Genomic DNA, 22,500 nt, shown 5'->3' on the forward strand with positions numbered 1-22,500 from the left:
CCTTTCTACTCTGGGAGTCCAGATAAAAACTTCATGGACTCAGTGGATCAGAACACTGGTGTCGTGGAAACAGAACCTCCAAAGTGAGGAAGGTTTTGCTGGTACACTCGTATTTTGTTGTCATGGAAACGGGGCCCTAGTTTGACTTCCTGAAGGTAAAGGGGGCGTGGCCTTGGATGCACAGGTGGGAGAGGAGGGAGACCTGGTTCTCAGTTGTGAGTTGGCGCTGTGGAGGGATTTCAGGGTGGAGTGATGTGGCTGGTTCTTCTGTGGTTTTGATGCTCCTTCTTCTGCTTCTCCATTCTCCAACGTGTCGACAAGGAAACACCCGTCCTCCGTCTCCAGGTGTCTATTGATCCGTCAGGTTTCTATTGATCCTACAGTTGATCATTCAGGGTTCTATTGATCAGTCAGGGTTCTATTGATCCTACAGTTGATCATTCAGGGTTCTATTGATCAGTCAGGGTTCTATTGATCCTATAGTTGATCAGTCAGGGTTCTATTGATCCTATAGTTGATCAGTCAGGGTTCTATTGATCCTATAGTTGATCATTCAGGGTTCTATTGATCAGTCAGGGTTCTATTGATCCTACAGTTGATCATTCAGGGTTCTATTGATCAGTCAGGGTTCTATTGATCCTATAGTTGATCAGTCAGGGTTCTATTGATCAGTCAGGGTTCTATTGATCCTATAGTTGATCAGTCAGGGTTCTATTGATCCTATAGTTGATCAGTCAGGGTTCTATTGATCAGCTCCAGTCTAAATTCATCTCCAAAGCAAGAATTATCATGAAATCATGATTTCACTTCTTCACAAAGAGGAAATATCATAAACTACTCAGTGTGTAGTGATGTGATTCAATTCAACTTTATTTATACAGCATCAAATACAACACAGTCATTTCTATGTGCTTTTAACAGAGAAACCCAACAGGTGGAGACCAGAGGTGGAGGCGTTCTTCTGAAGGGTGGGGTGGGGGGATAGAGAGAGGAAGGGGTAGAACAGACAGGGAGATATAGGGGGATAGAGGAGAGGAAGGGGTAGAACAGACAGGGAGATATAGGGGGATAGAGGAGAGGAAGGGGTAGAACAGACAGAGAGATATAGGGGGATAGAGGAGAGGAAGGGATAGAACAGACAGGGAGATATAGGGGGATAGAGGAGAGGAAGGGATAGAACAGACAGAGAGATATAGGGGGATAGAGGAGAGGAAGGGGTAGAACAGACAGGGAGATATAGGGGGATAGAGGAGAGGAAGGGGTAGAACAGACAGAGAGATATAGGGGGATAGAGGAGAGGAAGGGATAGAACAGACAGAGAGATATAGGGGGATAGAGGAGAGGAAGGGATAGAACAGACAGGGAGATATAGGGGGATAGAGGAGAGGAAGGATAGAACAGACAGAGAGATATAGGGGGATAGAGGAGAGGAAGGGATAGAACAGACAGGGAGATATAGGGGGATAGAGGAGAGGAAGGGGTAGAACAGACAGGGAGATATAGGGGGATAGAGGAGAGGAAGGGGTAGAACAGACAGGGAGATATAGGGGGATAGAGGAGAGGAAGGGATAGAACAGACAGAGAGATATAGGGGGATAGAGGAGAGGAAGGGATAGAACAGACAGGGAGATATAGGGGGATAGAGGAGAGGAAAAGGTAGAACAGACAGGGAGATATAGGGGGATAGAGGAGAGGAAGGGGTAGAACAGACAGGGAGATATAGGGGGATAGAGGAGAGGAAGGGGTAGAACAGACAGAGATATAGGGGGATAGAGGAGAGGAAGGGATAGAACAGACAGAGAGATATAGGGGGATAGAGGAGAGGAAGGGGTAGAACAGACAGGGAGATATAGGGGGATAGAGGAGAGGAAGGGATAGAACAGACAGGGAGATATAGGGGGATAGAGGAGAGGAAGGGATAGAACAGACAGAGAGATATAGGGGGATAGAGGAGAGGAAGGGATAGAACAGACAGGGAGATATAGGGGGATAGAGGAGAGGAAAAGGTAGAACAGACAGGGAGATATAGGGGGATAGAGGAGAGGAAGGGGTAGAACAGACAGGGAGATATAGGGGGATAGAGGAGAGGAAGGGGTAGAACAGACAGAGATATAGGGGGATAGAGGAGAGGAAGGGATAGAACAGACAGAGAGATATAGGGGGATAGAGGAGAGGAAGGGGTAGAACAGACAGGGAGATATAGGGGGATAGAGGAGAGGAAGGGATAGAACAGACAGGGAGATATAGGGGGATAGAGGAGAGGAAGGGATAGAACAGACAGAGAGATATAGGGGGATAGAGGAGAGGAAGGGATAGAACAGACAGGGAGATATAGGGGGATAGAGGAGAGGAAAAGGTAGAACAGACAGGGAGATATAGGGGGATAGAGGAGAGGAAGGGGTAGAACAGACAGGGAGATATAGGGGGATAGAGGAGAGGAAGGGGTAGAACAGACAGAGATATAGGGGGATAGAGGAGAGGAAGGGATAGAACAGACAGAGAGATATAGGGGGATAGAGGAGAGGAAGGGGTAGAACAGACAGGGAGATATAGGGGGATAGAGGAGAGGAAGGGATAGAACAGACAGGGAGATATAGGGGGATAGAGGAGAGGAAGGGATAGAACAGACAGAGAGATATAGGGGGATAGAGGAGAGGAAGGGATAGAACAGACAGGGAGATATAGGGGGATAGAGGAGAGGAAAAGGTAGAACAGACAGGGAGATATAGGGGGATAGAGGAGAGGAAGGGGTAGAACAGACAGGGAGATATAGGGGGATAGAGGAGAGGAAGGGGTAGAACAGACAGAGATATAGGGGGATAGAGGAGAGGAAGGGGGGGGGGGGCTGCAGTGTCTTGAAGCAGTCCTCACTGTAGCTTCAGTAAATAGAACAGTCTTGAGTAGAACCTTAACAGTAGAACCTGTTTCAGCCTCCCTAACTGAAACTGGGATCTGGTTCCACATCAGAGGAACCTGAAAGCTGAAAGCTCCGCCTCCGTTCTACTTTAGAAAAGCTAGGAACCTCCAGTAAGCCAGCACTGTGAGAACCAAGGGTTCTTCTGGGGAGATCTGGGACCAGCAGTTCTTTAAGATCTGATGGAACCTGGTTGTTCAGAGCGTTCTAAGTTAGAAGGAGGATTTTAAATTCTCTTCTAGATAGAACAGGGAACCAATGAAGCGAGGTTAGTATTGGAGTGAGCTGATCTCTGGTGCTGGTTCTGGTCACGACTCTGGCTGCAGCATTTAGAACCAGTTATTGTTCCACCCTGATGATAGGGAGTTACAATAGTTACTCTGGAAGTAACTAATGATGGATTACTTTTTCAGCATCACTCTGAGTCAGCATGGTTCTCATGTTGGAAATATTACGGATTGTTTAATGGTTCCCAGGTTCCTCACAGTGGTACTGGAGGTGTTGTGTACTGTTGTGTATTAATCCCGGTAGCAGCCTCACAGAGCAGCGCTCAGGGGAGCTGGGGGGTGCAGAATGTGGGAGGAGTACCCAGAGGAAACCCCCGCATACACAGAGTACATGAAAGGCCCTGGGCTGGATTTGAACCCACGACCTTCTTGCTGTGAGGCGAGAGTACTCTGCGCCGCTGTACTGTTGTGTAGTGATGTGTACTGTTGTGTACTGTTGGTGTTGTCATGTGTACTGTTGTGTACTGTTGTGTCGTCATGTGTACTGTTGTGTCGTCATGTGTACTGTTGTGTACTGTTGTGTCGTCATGTGTACTGTTGTGTACTGTTGTGTAGTCATGTGTACTGTTGTGTAGTCATGTGTACTGTTGTGTTGTCATGTTTACTGTTGTGTAGTCATGTGTACTGTTGTGTACTGTTGTGTCGTCATGTGTACTGTTGTGTCGTCATGTGTACTGTTGTGTACTGTTGTGTCGTCATGTGTACTGTTGTGTACTGTTGTGTAGTCATGTTTACTGTTGTGTAGTCATGTGTACTGTTGTGTCGTCATGTGTACTGTTGTGTACTGTTGTGTAGTCATGTGTACTGTTGTGTAGTCATGTGTACTGTTGTGTTGTCATGTTTACTGTTGTGTAGTCATGTGTACTGTTGTGTACTGTTGTGTAGTCATGTGTACTGTTGTGTAGTCATGTGTACTGTTGTGTAGTCATGTGTACTGTTGTGTTGTTCTTCCAGCTGCTCTGCTGGCTCTGAAGTCTCGGGCAGAGTTCAGGAAGAAGACGGTTTGGACCAGAGCCTACGGCTGGTAGTCCAGGACCCGGGACGCTGTTCCTATGGTAACACAGCATCCAGCAGCTTCGTGTTGCCATGGTAACACAGCATCCAGCAGCTTCGTGTTGCCATGGTAACACAGCATCCAGCAGCTTCGTGTTACCATGGTAACACAGCATCCAGCAGCTCGTCGTGAGGAGTCAAACTCTTTGTGTCATTAAACAGAAAGTTTGTGACGTCTGAGTCTGTCTTCATTTAATCTGACTGACTAACAGGAAGTCCTTCTCACTTCCTCCTCAACTTCCTGTTCCACTCCTCACTTCCTCCTCAACTTCCTGTTCCACTCCTCACTTCCCCCTCAACTTCCTGTTCCACTCCTCACTTCCTCCTCAACTTCCTGTTCCACTTCTGTAGCTGATGTCGTCTCTCCTCCAGGAGCTGCCACACTGTCACACCGCCTGGACACACACACACACTGTCACTCCTCCTGGACACACACAAACACACACACACACACACACACACACACACACACACACACACACACACTGTCACTCCTGGACACACACACACACTGTCACACCGCCTGGACACACACACACACTGTCACTCCTCCTGGACACACACACACACTGTCACTCCTCCTGGACACACACAAACACACACACACACACACACACACACACACTGTCACTCCTCCTGGACACACACACACACTGTCACACCGCCTGGACACACACAAACACACACACACACACACACGCACACACACTGTCACTCCTCCTGGACACACACACACACTGTCACACCGCCTGGACACACACACACACTGTCACTCCTCCTGGACACACACAAACACACACACACACACACACACACACACACACACCATCACACCGCCTGGACACACACACACACACTGTCACTCCTCCTGGACACACACAAACACACACACACACTGTCACTCCTCCTGGACACACACAAACACACACACACACACACACACACACACTGTCACTCCTCCTGGACACACACACACACACACACACACACACACACACACACACACACACCGTCACACCGCCTGGAGACACACACACACACACACCGTCACATCGCCTGGAGACACACACACACACACGGAACTGACCCAGGGTGACCACAGGCAGGTAGGAGATCAGCAGCAGGACCAGGTTGGTGTGTGAAGATCCTCCGTCCATGAAGAGGAGAGCCTGGTAGATCAGGAAACCTGAAGCACACACACACACACACACACACACACACACACACACACACTGAAATGAACTGCTGACACTGCAGTATTTCTCACCGTTAGAGGTGTTCCGTGCGTTTGACCTTTGATCCCGTCGTGTTCCTTCTTTGATGTTGGAGATCAAACCGTTTCAGGACCTCTTCATGTAGAACACAACTATGTTGGTTAAATTATGTGTTTCTGTCGTTAAACGGCCTCGTGTGTGTGTGACTGATAAGTGTGTGTGTTTGGGGGGGGGGGGGGGGGGTTGGCTCATTTCCTGCACTTCCTTTACACAACAGCTCAGTGAACAAGATGTTGAGAAATTTCAACATGCAGACGAACTTAATGCAGCTCTGATCCTTTGTAGTGACTCTGATGACTAGTGACTAATGACTGTAGTGACTCTAATAACTGTAGTGACTAATGACTGTAGTGACTAATGACTCTAGTGACTGTAGTGACTAATGACTGTAGTGACTGTAGTGACTAATGACTCTAGTGACTGTAGTGACTAATAACTGTAGTGACTAATGACTCTAGTGACTGTAGTGACTAATAACTGTAGTGACTAGTGACTGTAGTGACTAATGATTGTAGTGACTCTAATAACTGTAGTGACTAATAACTGTAGTGACTAATGACTAATAACTAGTGACTAATGACTCTAGTGACTAATAACTGTAGTGACTAATGACTAGTGACTGTAGTGACTAGTGACTGTAGTGACTAATGATTGTAGTGACTAATGACTAATAACTGTAGTGACTAATGATTCTAATGACTCTAGTGACTGTAGTGACTAATGACTCTAGTGACTAATGATTCTAATGACTGTAGTGACTGTAGTGACTAATGACTCTAGTGACTAATGATTCTAGTGACTAGTGACTGTAGTGACTAATGATTGTAGTGACTAATGACTAATAACTGTAGTGACTAATAACTGTAGTGACTAATGACTAATAACTGTAGTGACTAATGATTCTAATGACTCTAGTGACTGTAGTGACTAATGACTCTAGTGACTAATGATTCTAATGACTGTAGTGACTGTAGTGACTAATGACTCTAGTGACTAATGATTCTAATGACTAGTGACTAATGACTGTAGTGACTAATGATTCTAATGACTCTAGTGACTGTAGTGACTAATAACTCTAGTGACTAATGATTCTAATGACTAGTGACTAATGACTGTAGTGACTCCATGAAGCTTTGACTGAATTAATGTAACGGCTCGAAAACTCCAACCAGCAGATTCCTGAACGAGTCTGAGCAGCGAAGAGGAAAAGAGAAGAACTAAAAACAAGTTTCTTTCAAAAGAAAATGGATTTAATTCAAGCTAAAGTGGCTGAAACTACTAAAATATTACAAATGTGTGAAATGATGATCAGCCTGACATACAGTTTAGGTAAATATGTGAAATAATAAAGGAGGTGGAGCTCCTCCGCCCGAGGATCTGAGCCTCGCAGGCGTGTGACCTTTGACCCCCGGGTGCTGCACCCACAAATACCCCCCCCCCCCCCCCCCCCCCCGCGGGATCAGTAAAGGATCAATAATCATTCAGGATCAGTAAAGGATCAATAATCATTCAGGATCAATAAAGGATCAATAATCATTCAGGATCAGTAAAGGATCAATAATCATTCAGGATCAGTAAAGGATCAATAATCATTCAGGATCAGTAAAGGATCCAGGAGAGTCATCACCTTCAGTCACTGCTGACAGGACGTAGACCGGGATCCACAGGGTGTAGCGGCTCCACAGCATGGCGCTGGACGGCGCCTCCATCAGACGCAGCAGCTCATGAGGGTACCTGAAGACAGTCTACGTCAGGGCGGAGCTCCACCCTGATGAAGCTCCACCCTGATAGAGTACCACACCACCCTGATGAAGCTTCAACCTGATGAAGCTCCACCCTGATAGAGCTCCACACCACCTTGATGAAGCTTCACCCTGATGGAGCACAACACCCTGATAGAGTACCACACCACCCTGATGAAGCTTCAACCTGATGAAGCTCCACCCTGATAGAGCTCCACACCACCTTGATGAAGCTTCACCCTGATGGAGCACAACACCCTGACGAGGCCCCACCCTTATGGAGCTCCACCCTGATGAAGCGTCACTCTGATGGAGCTCCACCCTGATGAAGCGTCACTCTGATGGAGCTCCACCCTGATGAAGCTCCACCCTGATAGAGCACCACACCACCCTGATGAAGCTCCACCCTGATGGAGCGCCACACATCTGCTGACAGGCTTCAGTGCTTCATCAGGGCACCACTTGCCGTCCAGTGCGGCACTAATCACAGCACACAGTACCACTGAACAGGAGGAAGAGGAGGGACAGGATGAAGAGGGGGGACAGGAGGTACAGGATGAAGAGGGGGGACAGGAGGTACAGGATGAAGAGGGGGGACAGGAGGTACAAGATGAAGAGGAGGGACAGGAGGTACAGGATGAAGAGGAGGTACAGGACGAAGAGGGGGGACAGGATGAAGAGGGGGTACAGGAGGTACAGGATGAAGAGGAGGTACAGGATGGACAGGAGGTACAGGATGAAGAGGAGGTACAGGATGAAGAGGGGGTACAGGAGGTACAGGATGAAGAGGGGGTACAGGATGAAGAGGAGGTACAGGATGAAGAGGAGGTACAGGATGAAGAGGGGGTACAGGATGAAGAGGAGGTACAGGATGAAGAGGAGGTACAGGATGAAGAGGGGGTACAGGAGGTACAGGATGAAGAGGGGGTACAGGATGAAGAGGAGGTACAGGATGAAGAGGAGGTACAGGATGAAGAGGGGGTACAGGATGAAGAGGAGGTACAGGATGAAGAGGAGGTACAGGATGAAGAGGGGGTACAGGAGGTACAGGAGGAAGAGGAGGTACAGGATGGACAGGAGGTACAGGATGAAGAGGAGGTACAGGATGAAGAGGAGGTACAGGATGAAGAGGAGGTACAGGATGTGACAGGACGGTAAAGGAAACCGTACCGAGACCCGACACTTTGCCGTTCCGACCACAGAGAGTAGGGTGACCAGGTAGGTGGGGTTGTGAGAACCGTGTGACCAGGTAGGTGGGGTAGTGAGAACCGTGTGACCAGGTAGGTGGGGTAGTGAGAACCGTGTGACCAGGCAGGTGGGGTAGTGAGAACCGTGTGACCAGGTAGGTGGGGTAGTGAGAACCGTGTGACCAGGTAGGTGGGGTAGTGAGAACCGTGTGACCAGGTAGGTGGGGTAGTGAGAACCGTGTGACCAGGCAGGTATGTGACATCGTTACACAAGAGGAAGCGGAACACTAATGTTCCCAAAGCAGCAGCAGCTCAGAACACAGTGGGTTCCAGGTTCTCAGAGCGCTGGTCCATAAAGCTGCAGCGGTGCCTAGCTTAACAGGCGCGCCGCTGACGGGCGTGTTGAGAGTGACGTACACCACTGACCAATCAGCAGACGGCTGGACTAGGCTCCTGACAATGGGAACCGTTCTGTAATGCTGGTACCCAAACAGGCACCGTTCTCTCAGTACCGTCCACGACTGGGCAGCGAGGGAACGTCTGAGCAGCGAGGGAACGTCTGAGCAGCGAGGGAACGTCTGGGCAGCGAGGGAGAACGTCTGAGCAGCGAGGGAACGACTGAGCAGCGAGGGAACGTCTGGGCAGCGAGGGAGAACGTCTGAGCAGCGAGGGAATGTCTGACCAGCGAGGGAACGTCTGGGCAGCGAGGGAGAACGTCTGGGCAGCGAGGGAACGTCTGGGCAGCGAGGGAACGTCTGAGCAGCGAGGGAACGAGTGAGCAGCGAGGGAACGTCTGAGCAGCGAGGGAACGTCTGGGCAGCGAGGGAACGTCTGGGCAGCGAGGGAACGTCTGAGCAGCGAGGGAACGTCTGGGCAGCGAGGGAACGTCTGAGCAGCGAGGGAACGTCTGGGCAGCGAGGGAACGTCTGAGCAGCGAGGGAACGTCTGAGCAGCGAGGGAACGTCTGGGCAGCGAGGGAGAACGTCTGAGCAGCGAGGGAACGTCTGACCAGCGAGGGAACGTCTGGGCAGCGAGGGAGAACGTCTGGGCAGCGAGGGAACGTCTGGGCAGCGAGGGAACGTCTGAGCAGCGAGGGAACGAGTGAGCAGCGAGGGAACGTCTGAGCAGCGAGGGAACGTCTGGGCAGCGAGGGAACGTCTGGGCAGCGAGGGAACGTCTGAGCAGCGAGGGAACGTCTGGGCAGCGAGGGAACGTCTGAGCAGCGAGGGAACGTCTGGGCAGCGAGGGAACGTCTGAGCAGCGAGGGAACGTCTGAGCAGCGAGGGAACGTCTGGGCAGCGAGGGAACGTCTGAGCAGCGAGGGAACGTCTGAGCAGCGAGGGAACGTCTGGGCAGCGAGGGAACGTCTGGGCAGCGAGGGAACGTCTGAGCAGCGAGGGAACGTCTGAGCAGCGAGACCGAGGAGACGTTTAGTTTGAGTGAGAGCGAGGGTCTTCCTTCACGCCAGGAACCTTCTGGTCAAAGTACGTACGATCAGTTCAGATACCTCAAGAGGTCCAGAATGTTCCAGAGGAAGAACTGGACCCAGACCACAGCGTGAGCCTGGATCTGCTCCAGCGTGATGACCAGGGCCAGCAGGAGGTTCTTCTCCACCACCTGTGGGAACAAAGCGGAGGTCTGGAAGCCTCCGGTGCTGCGGTGCTTCAGCAGCGGGTGGAGGCTGGTACCTGGACCAGGCGAGGAAGCAGTGGAGCCTTCTCGATGCCGTCGGCGATGTGGAAGAGCTCCAGGACGGACAGCAGCTGGCACAGTCCCATCACGAAGCCCACCGAGTAGACCGTGTCCGCCACAGCGTCTGAGGGTCAAACATGGAGGCTGCAGGTCATCCTGCCACGCAGAGCTCCCGGCCCAGGCTCCGCCCCCTCACCTGCTCCAAAGGTGAAGAACCGGGCCAGGGTGTTGGCCAGGATCCACGTGTGGCCGCAGAACTGGAACAGGTTGTAGGTGAAGATGTAGGAACGTCTGAAGCTGAGCCTGCAAGACCAGGAGGTGGAAGACAAACATTCTGCTTCAGATCCAGTCAAGGAGGAAAGAGAACCGAAACTCCCAGCATCGTCCCTCCTGAAACACCAGGATGGTTCTGGCTGCTGTGGACCGGGACTCAGCCTCTGGTCCAGGGATTCTTCAGGTCCTGTCCAGGATCTCTGTTACAGACCACAGCTGCTGAGTCCATTCTGGACCAGAGTGACCCGGTCTGGTCCCTGTTCCCGTCTCGTATGGTTCTCAATTGGTCTGCTTCAGTCCAGTTTCAGGTTCCATGTAAGTGTGAACCGTCTCCTCAGGTGTCTCATACTTTCCTTTGATCATCATGTTTCATACTTTGATCTGATAATCATGTCTCATACTTTCATCTGATAATCATGTTTCATACTTTCATCTGATAATCATGAGTTTCATACTTTCATCTGATAATCATGTTTCATACTTTCATCTGATAATCATGTTTCATGCTTTCCTCTGATAATCATGTCTCATACTTTCATCTGATCATCATGTCTCATACTTTCCCCTGAGACTTCTCCTGAGAACTTTCCTCTCTTGAGGTTTGAACTTCATCAATCTCGATCAATTCAGCTGGAGGTTTTCTTCTTCTTCTCATCACATAACATCCGTTTTCATTTTGAGCTCATTTCACTTTGTTTACCTCTCTCATGTCTTCACGTATGTCTCTCATGTCTTCATGTATGTCTCTCATGTCTTCATGTATCTCTCTCATGTCTTCATGTATGTCTCTCATGTCTCCATGTATGTCTCTCATGTCTTCATGTATGTCTCTCATGTCTTCATGTATGTCTCTCATGTCTTCACATATCTCTCTCATGTCTTCACGTATGTCTCTCATGTCTTCACGTATCTCTCTAATGTCTTCATGTATGTCTCTCATGTCTTCATGTATCTCTCTCATGTCTTCACGTATGTCTCTCATGTCTTCATGTATGTCTCTCATGTCTTCATGTATCTCTCATGTCTTCATGTATGTCTCTCATGTCTTCATGTATCTCTCTCATGTCTTCACGTATGTCTCTCATGTCTTCATGTATGTCTCTCATGTCTTCATGTATGTCTCTCATGTCTTCATGTATCTCTCTCATGTCTTCATGTATCTCTCATGTCTTCATGTATGTCTCTCATGTCTTCATGTATGTCTCTCATGTCTTCACATATCTCTCTCATGTCTTCACGTATGTCTCTCATGTCTTCACGTATCTCTCTAATGTCTTCATGTATGTCTCTCATGTCTTCATGTATGTCTCTCATGTCTTCATGTATGTCTCTCATGTCTCCATGTATGTCTCTCATGTCTTCATGTATGTCTCTCATGTCTTCACGTATGTCTCTCATGTCTTCATGTATGTCTCTCATGTCTTCATGTATCTCTCATGTCTTCATGTATCTCTCTCATGTCTTCATGTATCTCTCATGTCTTCATGTATGTCTCTCGTGTCTTCATGTATCTCTCATGTCTTCCTGTATGTCTCTCATGTCTTCATGTATGTCTCTCATGTCTTCATGTATGTCTCTCATGTCTCCATGTATGTCTCTCATGTCTTCATGTATGTCTCTCATGTCTTCATGTATGTCTCTCATGTCTTCACGTATGTCTCTCATGTCTTCATGTATCTCTCTCATGTCTTCACGTATCTCTCTCATGTCTTCATGTATCTCTCATGTCTTCACGTATGTCTCTCATGTCTTCATCTATGTCTCTCATGTCTTCATGTATGTCTCTCATGTATCTCTCATGTCTTCATGTATGTCTCTCATGTCTTCACGTATCTCTCTCATGTCTTCACGTATGTCTCTCATGTCTTCATGTATGTCTCTCATGTCTTCATGTATCTCTCTCATGTCTTCATGTATCTCTCATGTCTTCATGTATGTCTCTCATGTCTTCATGTATGTCTCTCATGTCTTCACATATCTCTCTCATGTCTTCATGTATGTCTCTCGTGTCTTCATGTATCTCTCATGTCTTCCTGTATGTCTCTCATGTCTTCATGTATGTCTCTCATGTCTTCATGTATCTCTCATGTCTTCATGTATCTCTCATGTCTTCATGTATCTCTCATGTCTTCATGTATGTCTCTCGTGTCTTCATGTATGTCTCTCATGTCTCCATGTATGTCTCTCATGTCTTCATGTATGTCTCTCATGTCTTCACGTATGTCTCTCATGTCTTCATGTATCTCTCTCATGTCTTCACGTATCTCTCTCATGTCTTCATGTATCTCTCATGTCTTCACGTATGTCTCTCATGTCTTCATCTATGTCTCTCATGTCTTCATGTATGTCTCTCATGTCTTCATGTATCTCTCTCATGTCTCCACGTATGTCTCTCATGTCTTCACGTATGTCTCTCATGTCTTCATGTATGTCTCTCATGTCTTCATGTATCTCTCATGTCTTCATGTATGTCTCTCATGTCTTCATGTATCTCTCTCATGTCTTCACGTATGTCTCTCATGTCTTCATGTATGTCTCTCATGTCTTCATGTATGTCTCTCATGTCTTCATGTATCTCTCATGTCTTCATGTATGTCTCTCGTGTCTTCATGTATCTCTCTCATGTCTTCATGTATGTCTCTCATGTCTTCATGTATGTCTCTCGTGTCTTCATGTATGTCTCTCATGTCTTCATGTATGTCTCTCATGTCTTCATGTATGTCTCTCATGTCTTCATGTATGTCTCTCGTGTCTTCATGTATCAGGTACGTGACCTACATTGAGGAGGGAAGAGTTGAAGGAGCAGAGAACGTTCTGCTGCTCCTCCACCAGTTCACCAGGAACCCTCCAAACCCTGAGACGGTTACATGGAGGGTCGGGTTCTTTCCCCCACACCCAGAAATACTCTACATTCCTGCAGCGCTCTCGTTACTCACATTCTCCTCCACAGGGTGTTGAAGGGAGACGATCAGCTCAGAACTCTGACCTCCACCCTGCTTCCTGCTGCGCTTCACCTTCGCTCTGCTTCACCTCCTGCTGCAGCGTCTGTGTGCTTATGATGTGCAGCTCTTCGCCAGGCGTCCTGCTGTCCTTCGCCAGGCGTCCTGCTGTCCTTCGCCAGGCGTCCTGCTGTCCTTCGCCAGGCGTCCTGCTGTCCTTCTGCAGTCGTTCTGCAGTCGTTCTGCAGTCGTTCTGCAGTCGTTCTGAAGTCGTTCTGCAGTCCTTCTGCAGTCGTTCTGCAGTCCTTCTGCAGTCGTTCTGCAGTCGTTCTGCAGTCCTTCTGCAGTCGTTCTGCAGTCGTTCTGCAGTCCTTCTGCAGTCCTTCTGCAGTCGTTCTGCAGTCGTTCTGCAGTCCTTCTGCAGTCGTTCTGCAGTCGTTCTGCAGCAGCAGGAAGTGAAACAATCCTTCAGTCGGTGGTTCTGCCAGCAGAGACGCCGAGTGCAGGGAGAAGGTCTGGATCAGAGCAGGAAGGAGTCGTCTGAGGCTCCACCAATGGCAGCACAGCACAGCACACACACACACACACACACACACACACACACACACACACACACACACACACACACACACACACACACACACACACACACACACACACACACACACACACAATTATTAAGAAATGATTGAAGCAGGTTGAACCATGTTTGACTCCTTGAAACTCTTCAGTTGTTTGTGTTCATCTTTAGCTCAAGAGTCACTAGAGTCTCTACAGTTAGTAGAGTCACTACAGAGTCGTTAGAAGCATTAGACTCACTACAGAGTCTACTGCTGAGCAGCTCTATCTAGACAGTAAGATGCTTTTCTAGATTAAACCAGCCTGAGCGGCTCTATCTAGACAGTAAGATGATTTTAGATTAAACCAGCCCGAGCAGCTCTATCTAGACATTAAGATGATTTTCTAGATTAACCAGCCTGAGCAGCTCTATCTAGACCGTAAGATGATTTTCTAGATTAAACCAGCCTGAGCAGCTCTATCTAGACAGTAAACTGATTTTCTAGATTAACCAGCCTGAGCAGCTCTATCTAGACAGTAAACTGATTTTCTAGATTAACCAGCCTGAGCAGCTCTATCTAGACAGTAAGATGATTTTCTAGATTAACCAGCCCGAGCAGCTCTATCTAGACCGTAAGATGATTTTCTAGATTAAACCAGCCTGAGCAGCTCTATCTAGACAGTAAGATGATTTTAGATTAAACCAGCCCGAGCAGCTCTATCTAGACATTAAGATGATTTTCTAGATTAACCAGCCTGAGCAGCTCTATCTAGACCGTAAGATGATTTTCTAGATTAAACCAGCCTGAGCAGCTCTATCTAGACAGTAAACTGATTTTCTAGATTAACCAGCCTGAGCAGCTCTATCTAGACAGTAAGATGATTTTCTAGATTAACCAGCCCGAGCAGCTCTATCTAGACCGTAAGATGATTTTCTAGATTAAACCAGCCCGAGCAGCTCTATCTAGACCGTAAGATGATTTTCTAGATTAAACCAGCCCGAGCAGCTCTATCTAGACAATAAAATGATTTTCTAGATTAACCAGCCCGGGCAGCTCTATCTAGACAGTAAGATGATTTTCTAGATTAACCAGCCCGGGCAGCTCTATCTAGACAGTAACATGATTTTCTAGATTAACCAGCCCGAGCAGCTCTATCTAGACAGTAAGATGATTTTCTAGATTAACCAGCCCGAGCAGCTCTATCTAGACAGTAAGATGATTTTCTAGATTAACCAGCCCGAGCAGCTCTATCTAGACAGTAAGATGATTTTCTAGATTAACCAGCCCGAGCCGCTCTATCTAGACAGTAAGATGATTTTCTAGATTAACCAGCCCGAGCAGCTCTATCTAGACAGGAACATGATTTTCTAGATTAACCACTCTGAGCAGCTCTATCTAGACAGGAACATGAGTTTCTAGATTAACCAGCCTGAGCAGCTCTATCTAGACAGTAAGATGATTTTCTAGATTAACCCGCCTGAGCAGCTCTATCTAGACAGTAACATGATTTTCTAGATTAACCAGCCCGAGCAGCTCTATCTAGACAGTAAGATGATTTTCTAGATTAACCGGCCCGAGCAGCTCTATCTAGACAGTAAGATGATTTTCTAGATTAACCAGCCCGAGCAGCTCTATCTAGACAGAAAGAAGATTTTTAGATTAAACCAGCCCGAGCAGCTCTATCTAGACAGTAAGATGATTTTCTAGATTAACCAGCCCGAGCAGCTCTATCTAGACAGTAAGATGATTTTCTAGATTAACCAGCCTGAGCAGCTCTATCTAGACAGTAAGATGATTTTCTAGATTAACCAGCCCGAGCAGCTCTATCTAGACAGTAACATGATGTTCTAGATTAAACCAGCCCGAGCAGCTCTATCTAGACAGTAACATGATTTTCTAGATTAACCAGCCTGAGCAGCTCTATCTAGACAGGAACATGATTTTCTAGATTAACCAGCCTGAGCAGCTCTATCTAGACAGTAAGATGATTTTCTAGATTAACCAGCCTGAGCAGCTCTATCTAGACAGTAAGATGATTTTCTAGATTAACCAGCCTGAGCAGCTCTATCTAGACAGTAAGATGAAGCAGGAACATGAATTAACAAAGAAGCAACAACAAAAGAGGAACATGATTTTGACAGTTTGAGCAAATGATGACAGAGAACAAGCAACTTCAGAAGCACCTTTAGTGAGGAGTGGAAGTGTGTGTGTGTGTGTGTGTGTGTGTGTGTGTGTGTGTGTGTGTGTGTGTGTGTGTGTGTGTGTGTGTGTGTGTGTGTGTGTGTGTGTGTGTGTGTGTGGTTTGTCCACTGGGTGTGGCCAACACTGGTGTGGGGGGGACCCGTAGCGACACCCCGGGGCCCGAGGCCATTGGGCCCGGACACCGCCACCCCGGTTGACCGCAACCCCCCAGACCCGGGGAGACCCCAGAGAACCACCCCAGAGAGCCACGCCCCCGCCCAGAAAGCACCAGATGGAGAATGCAGAGAGGACCCCCCCAGGCAAGAGGAGCCCACAGGAGAAGGATAAAGGGCACAGGGCCCCAGGCCCCGACCCAAGCCGCCAAGCTGAGAAAGGCCCCCCAATCCCGGCAGCGAAGCCCACCGCCCCCCAACCCTGCGAGGCAGAGATGGCCCCAGCCGCCGCGCCCCAGACCAGGAAAAGCGAAGGCCCGACCAGGAGGACAGTCAACTCTCCACCCCCAGGAGCCTCATATCCCACCACCCACTTTCCCGCCCCAGCGGGAGGTGCTGGGGTCGAGCTGGAATGTTAGAACAAGGTGTCCCAGGTTCAATCGAGACTCTCGGTCCATGGACGACGTTCAGAAGACCACTACAATGGACAGAGACCGCCACCGTGTCAGTATCGACACTGCAGCATTGGCCTGATGTAGGATCGTTACCAGAACAAAACGTGCTGCTCTAACTAGTTTGGACCTCATCCCACACCGGAGTCGGAGTCTGTGCACGTCGGACAGAATCACGTCGAAGCTGCTCCGCTCGGATTTCAACTTAACGACCCGTCTAAAGTCGAGATTAAAGAAAGAACCAACCTGAGCTGCAGCGTGAAAAAGCTTCAGTTGATCTGGTTAGTTTATACAACCGACCCATACCAGCTTCAGTTGATCTGGTTAGTTTATATAACCGACCCATACCAGCTTCAGTTGATCTGGTTAGTTTATATAACCGACCCATACCAGCTTCAGCTGCTCTGTGACTGAACGGGTTGGTTTATACAACCTACCCATACCAGCTTCAGTTGATCTGGTTAGTTTATATAACCGACCCATACCAGCTTCAGTTGATCTGGTTAGTTTATATAACCGACCCATACCAGCTTCAGTTGATCTGGTTAGTTTATACAACCGACTCATACCAGCTTCAGCTGCTCTGTGACTGAACGGGTTGGTTTATATAACCGACCCATACCAGCTTCAGTTGATCTGGTTAGTTTATATAACCGACCCATACCAGCTTCAGTTGATCTGGTTAGTTTATACAACCGACCCATACCAGCTTCAGTTGATCTGGTTAGTTTATATAACCGACCCATACCAGCTTCCGTTGATCTGGTTAGTTTATATAACCGACCCATACCAGCTTCAGCTGCTCTGTGACTGAACGGGTTGGTTTATATAACCGACCCATACCAGCTTCAGTTGATCTGTGACTGAACAGGTTAGTTTATATAACCGACCCATACTTGACCTGCAGCAGACCGGAGCTGTGTGACGTTGAGTGTCGTAGTTTTCTTTCATTAGTCTGTCAGGAATGTGCTGAGTCAGGAGGATTTGTTCTATTAGTTGTGTATTTTGCTGTGAGAGACGTGTCCAGCTGCCAGGACGCACCGAGCAGCAGAGGACATGAGACTCACCGTCTCAGGTGTGTCTGGTGGAGGCGGGTGGAGGCGGGTGGAGGCGGGTTTTCACTCAGGGCGAAGAACAAGTCAGGTCTGCTACTGAGATTAAAAACATGTGACTCCACCCTGACTACAGGGTGGAGTCACACCCTAACCCTAACCCTAACCCTAACCCTAACCCTAACCCTAACCCTAATTTATGATCTAACTGGTGTATTAGAACACAAAATACAATAATAGTACTAATAAGTTCCTTTATATAGCATATATAACCCTATCCCTAACCCTGACCCTGACCCTAACCCTGACCCTAACCCTAACCCTGACCCTGACCCTGACCCTGACCCTGACCCTGACCCTGACCCTGACCCTGACCCTAACCCTAACCCTGACCCTGACCCTGACCCTGACCCTGACCCTGACCCTGACCCTAACCCTGACCCTGACCCTGACCCTAACCCTAACCCTAACCCTAACCCACTCCTGTCAGCTAAGAACAGGAAACTGAGGCTCCAACCTCCACAGGCTCACCAACACTGGACAATAGAAGATTGGACACGTTACCTGGTCTGACGAGTCTCCAGTTCTGCTGCGACATCCGGATGGTCGGGTCAGAATCTGGTGTCAACAACATGAAAGCATGGATCCATCCTGCCTTGTGTCAACGGTTCAGGCTGGTGGTGGTGGTGGTGGTGGATGTGGTGGTGGTGGTGGTGGTGGTGGTGTCATGGTGTGGGGGATATTTTCTGGGCACACTTTGGGCCCCCCAGTACCAACTGAGCATGGTGTCAAGGCCCCAGCCTCCCTGAGTATTGCTGCTGACCATGTCCGTCCCTTTATGACCACAGTGGACCCGTCTTCTGAGGGCGACTTCCAGCAGGATAACGCTTCATGTCATAGAGCACCAATCATCTCAGACTGGTTCCTTCAACATGACAATGAGTTCACTGGACTCAAATGTCCTCCACAGTCACCAGATCTCCTTCCAGTAGAACCTTTGGGATGTGGTGGAACCGGGAGACTCACATCCTGGATGTGCAGCCGACAAACCTGCAGCAACTGCGTGACGCCATCATGTCCATATGGACCAATGTCTCTGAGGAATGTCTCCAGGACCTTGTTGAATCTAGGCCACCAAGGATTTAGGCAGTTCTGAAGGCAAAAGGGTCCAACCCGGTACTAGCACGGTGTACCTAATAAAGTGGCCGGGGAGTGGAGTTTGTTTTACACTTACTTTTTTCAAGACAGTTTTTTTATGTGACCCTCATCACAAACTTAGAAAGTTCCAGGCTTACAGTATTACTACAACCACCTTGACTACTACTAGAATAGAATAGAATAGAATAGAATAGAATAGAATAGAATAGAATAGAATAGAATGCCTTTTATTGTCACTTGTACAGGTACAGTGAGATTAAAAACAACTCCAGTTAAAAAGAGCAGAATATAGTGCGAGAAGGAGGGTGGGGGGTGTGGGGGGTGTGGGGGGTGTAGGGGGTAAGGTGCACGGTCCAGTCCTGTGAACAGTACACAGTGTATTTACAGGAAATAAATAAAAACTATAAAAATGATATTGCACATTATGAGGTAATCTGTAAAGTAAAGTCAGTGCATACGAGAGTTCCCAGTGGTTCTGGCTCTGGGGATCTGTTTGTTCTGATCTCATGACCCTGTAGCGCCATCCTGAGGGCAGCAGGTCCAACAGGTCCGAGCCAGGGTGGGGCTGTCCTTGGTGTAAATGTCCATCAGGGAGGGGAGAGAGCAGCCGATGATCCTCTGTGCTGCCTTTACCCCTCTGGAGCCTCTCCCTGTCTGCAGCGGTGCAGCTGCCGTACCGTACTGTAATACAGTAAGGCAGCAGGCTCTCCATAGAGGGGCGCTAGAGGGGCAGCAGCAGGTTGGAGTCCAGGTTGGACTTCTTGAGAACTCTCAGGAAGAGCAGCCGCTGCTGAGCCTTCTTGGTGATTGCAGTGATGTTCTCTGTCCAGGAGATGTTGTTGGAGATGAGGACGCTAAGAAAGCGGAAGGAGTGGACCCTCTCCACCCCTCTCCACCCCTCTCCACCCCTCTCCACCCCTCTCCACCCCTCTCCACCCCTCGGAACTGCAATGCTTGGGTCTGAATTCCTCATTATTAGAGCTCCACAGGCCCCTTTTCTACCCCTTTTCTGATGTGCTTCTGAGAGCAACTTGTTTTGGGGCGGTCTCTTCATACCCCTCCTCCTCTCCAGGTTGCAGAGGTGACACTCGGTTCAACGCCACCCTGTTCGGCCATCTTTGTAGTTTGATAGAACAGATACAATTATCTAGCGGCGCAGAAACTTTATATTCACACATTATTTACAAAATGTCAACAAGGGAAGATTTGTCCATCCAGCCATACATGTTGGAGCCAGAGTCGGACCCGGCGGAGCGAGATGAAAATGACCATGATGCACCTGAAGAACAACGTCTTCATATGGATGTAACGCAATGGTGTGTTACTATATTTACACTAACTTCTCCATCCATGCCCACTACTACAATACTGCCTGTATTACAACGACTATTTAACACAGAAGTTACATTCTAATCTAAAACGAGCACACAGCGCTAACATATGAAGACGGTGCAACTGCTAATGCTAACAAAACAATGACAGGGACGTCTTATCATCACACTTTTTAGCGTTATATACAGCTTACCGAAGTGCTCTGTTCGTCGTCTCCATAGATAGAAGGAACTGACCGCTCAATCAGACCAAGTCTTTCGGCAAATCCTTCTTTATACTGGCGGAGGTTGCTGAAGCAGTCGTCCTTAAAGTGATTCGCGCACACAAAAATGACCTTACCCACAGATGTGGGTACATTTCTGTGAAAAATAAAACTCAACCAGGCACTTGGAAAAGGTTCTGATGCTGGGAGACGGTGTAACGAAGCTTGTGGGTTACTACATCCAACAACCGAACATTTCCACTTATCCTCTCGTAACTTCGGTTGGACTACAAAATCGCAGCGAGAAACAAAAATGGCGGATTGCTCGAAATGTCGATGTCCTAATTTGGCAGTTCCGCTGAGAATACTGTGACGTCATTGTTCAAAAAACGTAATAGAGAATAGAAAAATCGAAACCGATCGCAAAATATGAGCAAAACAGAATATAAAGATATCAACGGAGCACCTGAAGAGACTACTTTGAACTTTTCTGTACTTCTAAACACTCTAAATATACAACAACATGCATTTAAGGGCTAAAAAAGTGGATTTAGCATGATATGTCCCCTTTAAAGGCAGAACTGTAGTCCACAAAGAGCATCCTGACGTAGCTCTGCTGTTGCTCCAGGTGGTGCAGAGCATGGTGGAGAGCTGCAGCGATGGCGTCTTCAGTGGATCTGTTCGCCCGCTATGCGAACTGGTAGGGGTGGAGATCTTTGGGGAGATGGTCCTTAATGTTCTGTAGAACTAGCCTCTGGAAGCACTTCCTGATTCCCGGGGTGGGGGCCACCGGACGGGAGTCATTCAGGGTGGTGCCGGGAGACTTCTTCGGCACCGGGATTCTTGTGGCTGATTTGAGGCAGGACGGGATGACTGCCTGGGCCAGGGAGAGGAAGAAGATCCTGGTGAAGGTGGTGGTGAGCTGGTTGGCGCATGCTCTGAGCACCTTGCCAGGAACTCCGTCTGGGCCCGCAGCTTTCCTGGGGTTCACTGTCAGGAGCACCCGCCTGACCTCGTGCTCCTGTACAGTCAGTGGAGGGGTGGGGGAGCCTGGTGGGGGTGGAGGCAGGGCCGGAGGCAGGGGTGGAGGCAGGGCCGGAGGCAGGGGTGGAGGCAGGGCTGGAGGCAGGGGTGGAGGCAGGGCCGGAGGCAGGGGTGGAGGCAGGGCCGGAGGCAGGGCCGGAGGCAGGGCCGGAGGCAGGGCTGGAACAGATGAGTGCTCCTGTACAGTCAGTGGAGGGGTGGGGGAGCCTGGTGGGGGTGGAGGCACGGCTGGAGGCAGGGCCGGAGGCAGGGCCGGAGGCAGGGGTGGAGGCAGGGCTGGAGGCAGGGGTGGAGGCAGGGCCGGAGGCAGGGGTGGAGGCAGGGCCGGAGGCAGGGCCGGAGGCAGGGCCGGAGGCAGGGCCGGAGGCAGGGCTGGAACAGATGAGTGCTCCTGTACAGTCAGTGGAGGGGTGGGGGAGCCTGGTGGGGCTGGAGGCAGGGCTGGAGGCAGGGCTGGAGGCAGGGCTGGAGGCAGGGCCGGAGGCAGGGGTGGAGGCAGGGCCGGAGACAGGGCCGGAGGCAGGGGTGGAGGCAGGGGTGGAGGCAGGGGTGGAGGCAGGGCCGGAGGCAGGGGTGGAGGCAGGGGTGGAGGCATGGCCGGAGGCAGGGGTGGAGGCAGGGGTGGAGGCAGGGCCGGAGGCCGGGCTGGAGGCAGGGCCGGAGGCCGGGCTGGAGGCAGGGCCGGAGGCAGGGGTGGAGGCAGGGGTGGAGGCAGGGGTGGAGGCAGGGCTGGAGGCAGGGCTGGAGGCAGGGGTGGAGGCAGGGCTGGAGGCAGGGCTGGAGGCAGGGCTGGAGGCAGGGCTGGAGGCAGGGCTGGAGGCAGGGCTGGAACAGACGAGTGCTGCTGTGGTGTCTCGAGGCGAGCAAAGAATCTATTTAGCTCTTCTGCTAGCAGCTCACTCGGGTCTGCTGTTGTTACATCACAGCCTCTGAAGTTGGTGAGGTGATGGAGGCCCCGCTACACCTCTCCTGGGTTGTTGCTGGA

The 22,500-nt window shown here is 49.5% G+C and overlaps 2 protein-coding genes across 2 annotated transcripts in view; one reads left to right on the forward strand and one right to left on the reverse strand.

Moving 5' to 3' along the window:
- focad (focadhesin) overlaps positions 1 to 4,229 on the forward strand; it is a gene marked incomplete at its 3' end in the record, with an annotated part of 65,506 nt that extends 61,277 nt beyond the window's left edge. Inside the window, 2 exon segments of the mRNA XM_080493990.1 lie at positions 3,997 to 4,002; positions 4,107 to 4,229. Coding sequence (XP_080350116.1) covers positions 3,997 to 4,002; positions 4,107 to 4,229 — 129 coding nt within the window.
- Positions 4,230 to 4,509: 280 nt separating this feature from the next.
- hacd4 (3-hydroxyacyl-CoA dehydratase 4) lies at positions 4,510 to 13,537 on the reverse strand. The gene is made up of 7 exons (XM_080493988.1): positions 13,359 to 13,537; positions 10,346 to 10,452; positions 10,146 to 10,273; positions 9,965 to 10,074; positions 7,156 to 7,262; positions 5,342 to 5,440; positions 4,510 to 4,649 (listed from the first exon to the last, which is right to left on the reverse strand). Coding segments are annotated over exons 1-7 (633 nt in total). The 5' UTR covers positions 13,361 to 13,537; the 3' UTR covers positions 4,510 to 4,569.
- Between the last annotated feature and the right edge of the window lie 8,963 nt (positions 13,538 to 22,500).

The sequence above is a fragment of the Lipophrys pholis genome, assembly GCF_963383615.2.
Source record: "Lipophrys pholis genome assembly, contig: SCAFFOLD_34, whole genome shotgun sequence".
NCBI lineage: Eukaryota > Metazoa > Chordata > Actinopteri > Blenniiformes > Blenniidae > Lipophrys > Lipophrys pholis.

Excerpts from the sequence above, each read along its gene's own strand:
- hacd4 (XM_080493988.1), bottom strand. Across the intron at positions 10,075-10,145 it reads TGCTTCCTCGCCTGGTCCAG|GTGGTGGAGAAGAACCTCCT; the intron begins GTACCAGCCTCC and ends TTGTTCCCACAG. Across the intron at positions 7,263-9,964 it reads AACATTCTGGACCTCTTGAG|GTACCCTCATGAGCTGCTGC; the intron begins GTATCTGAACTG and ends GACTGTCTTCAG.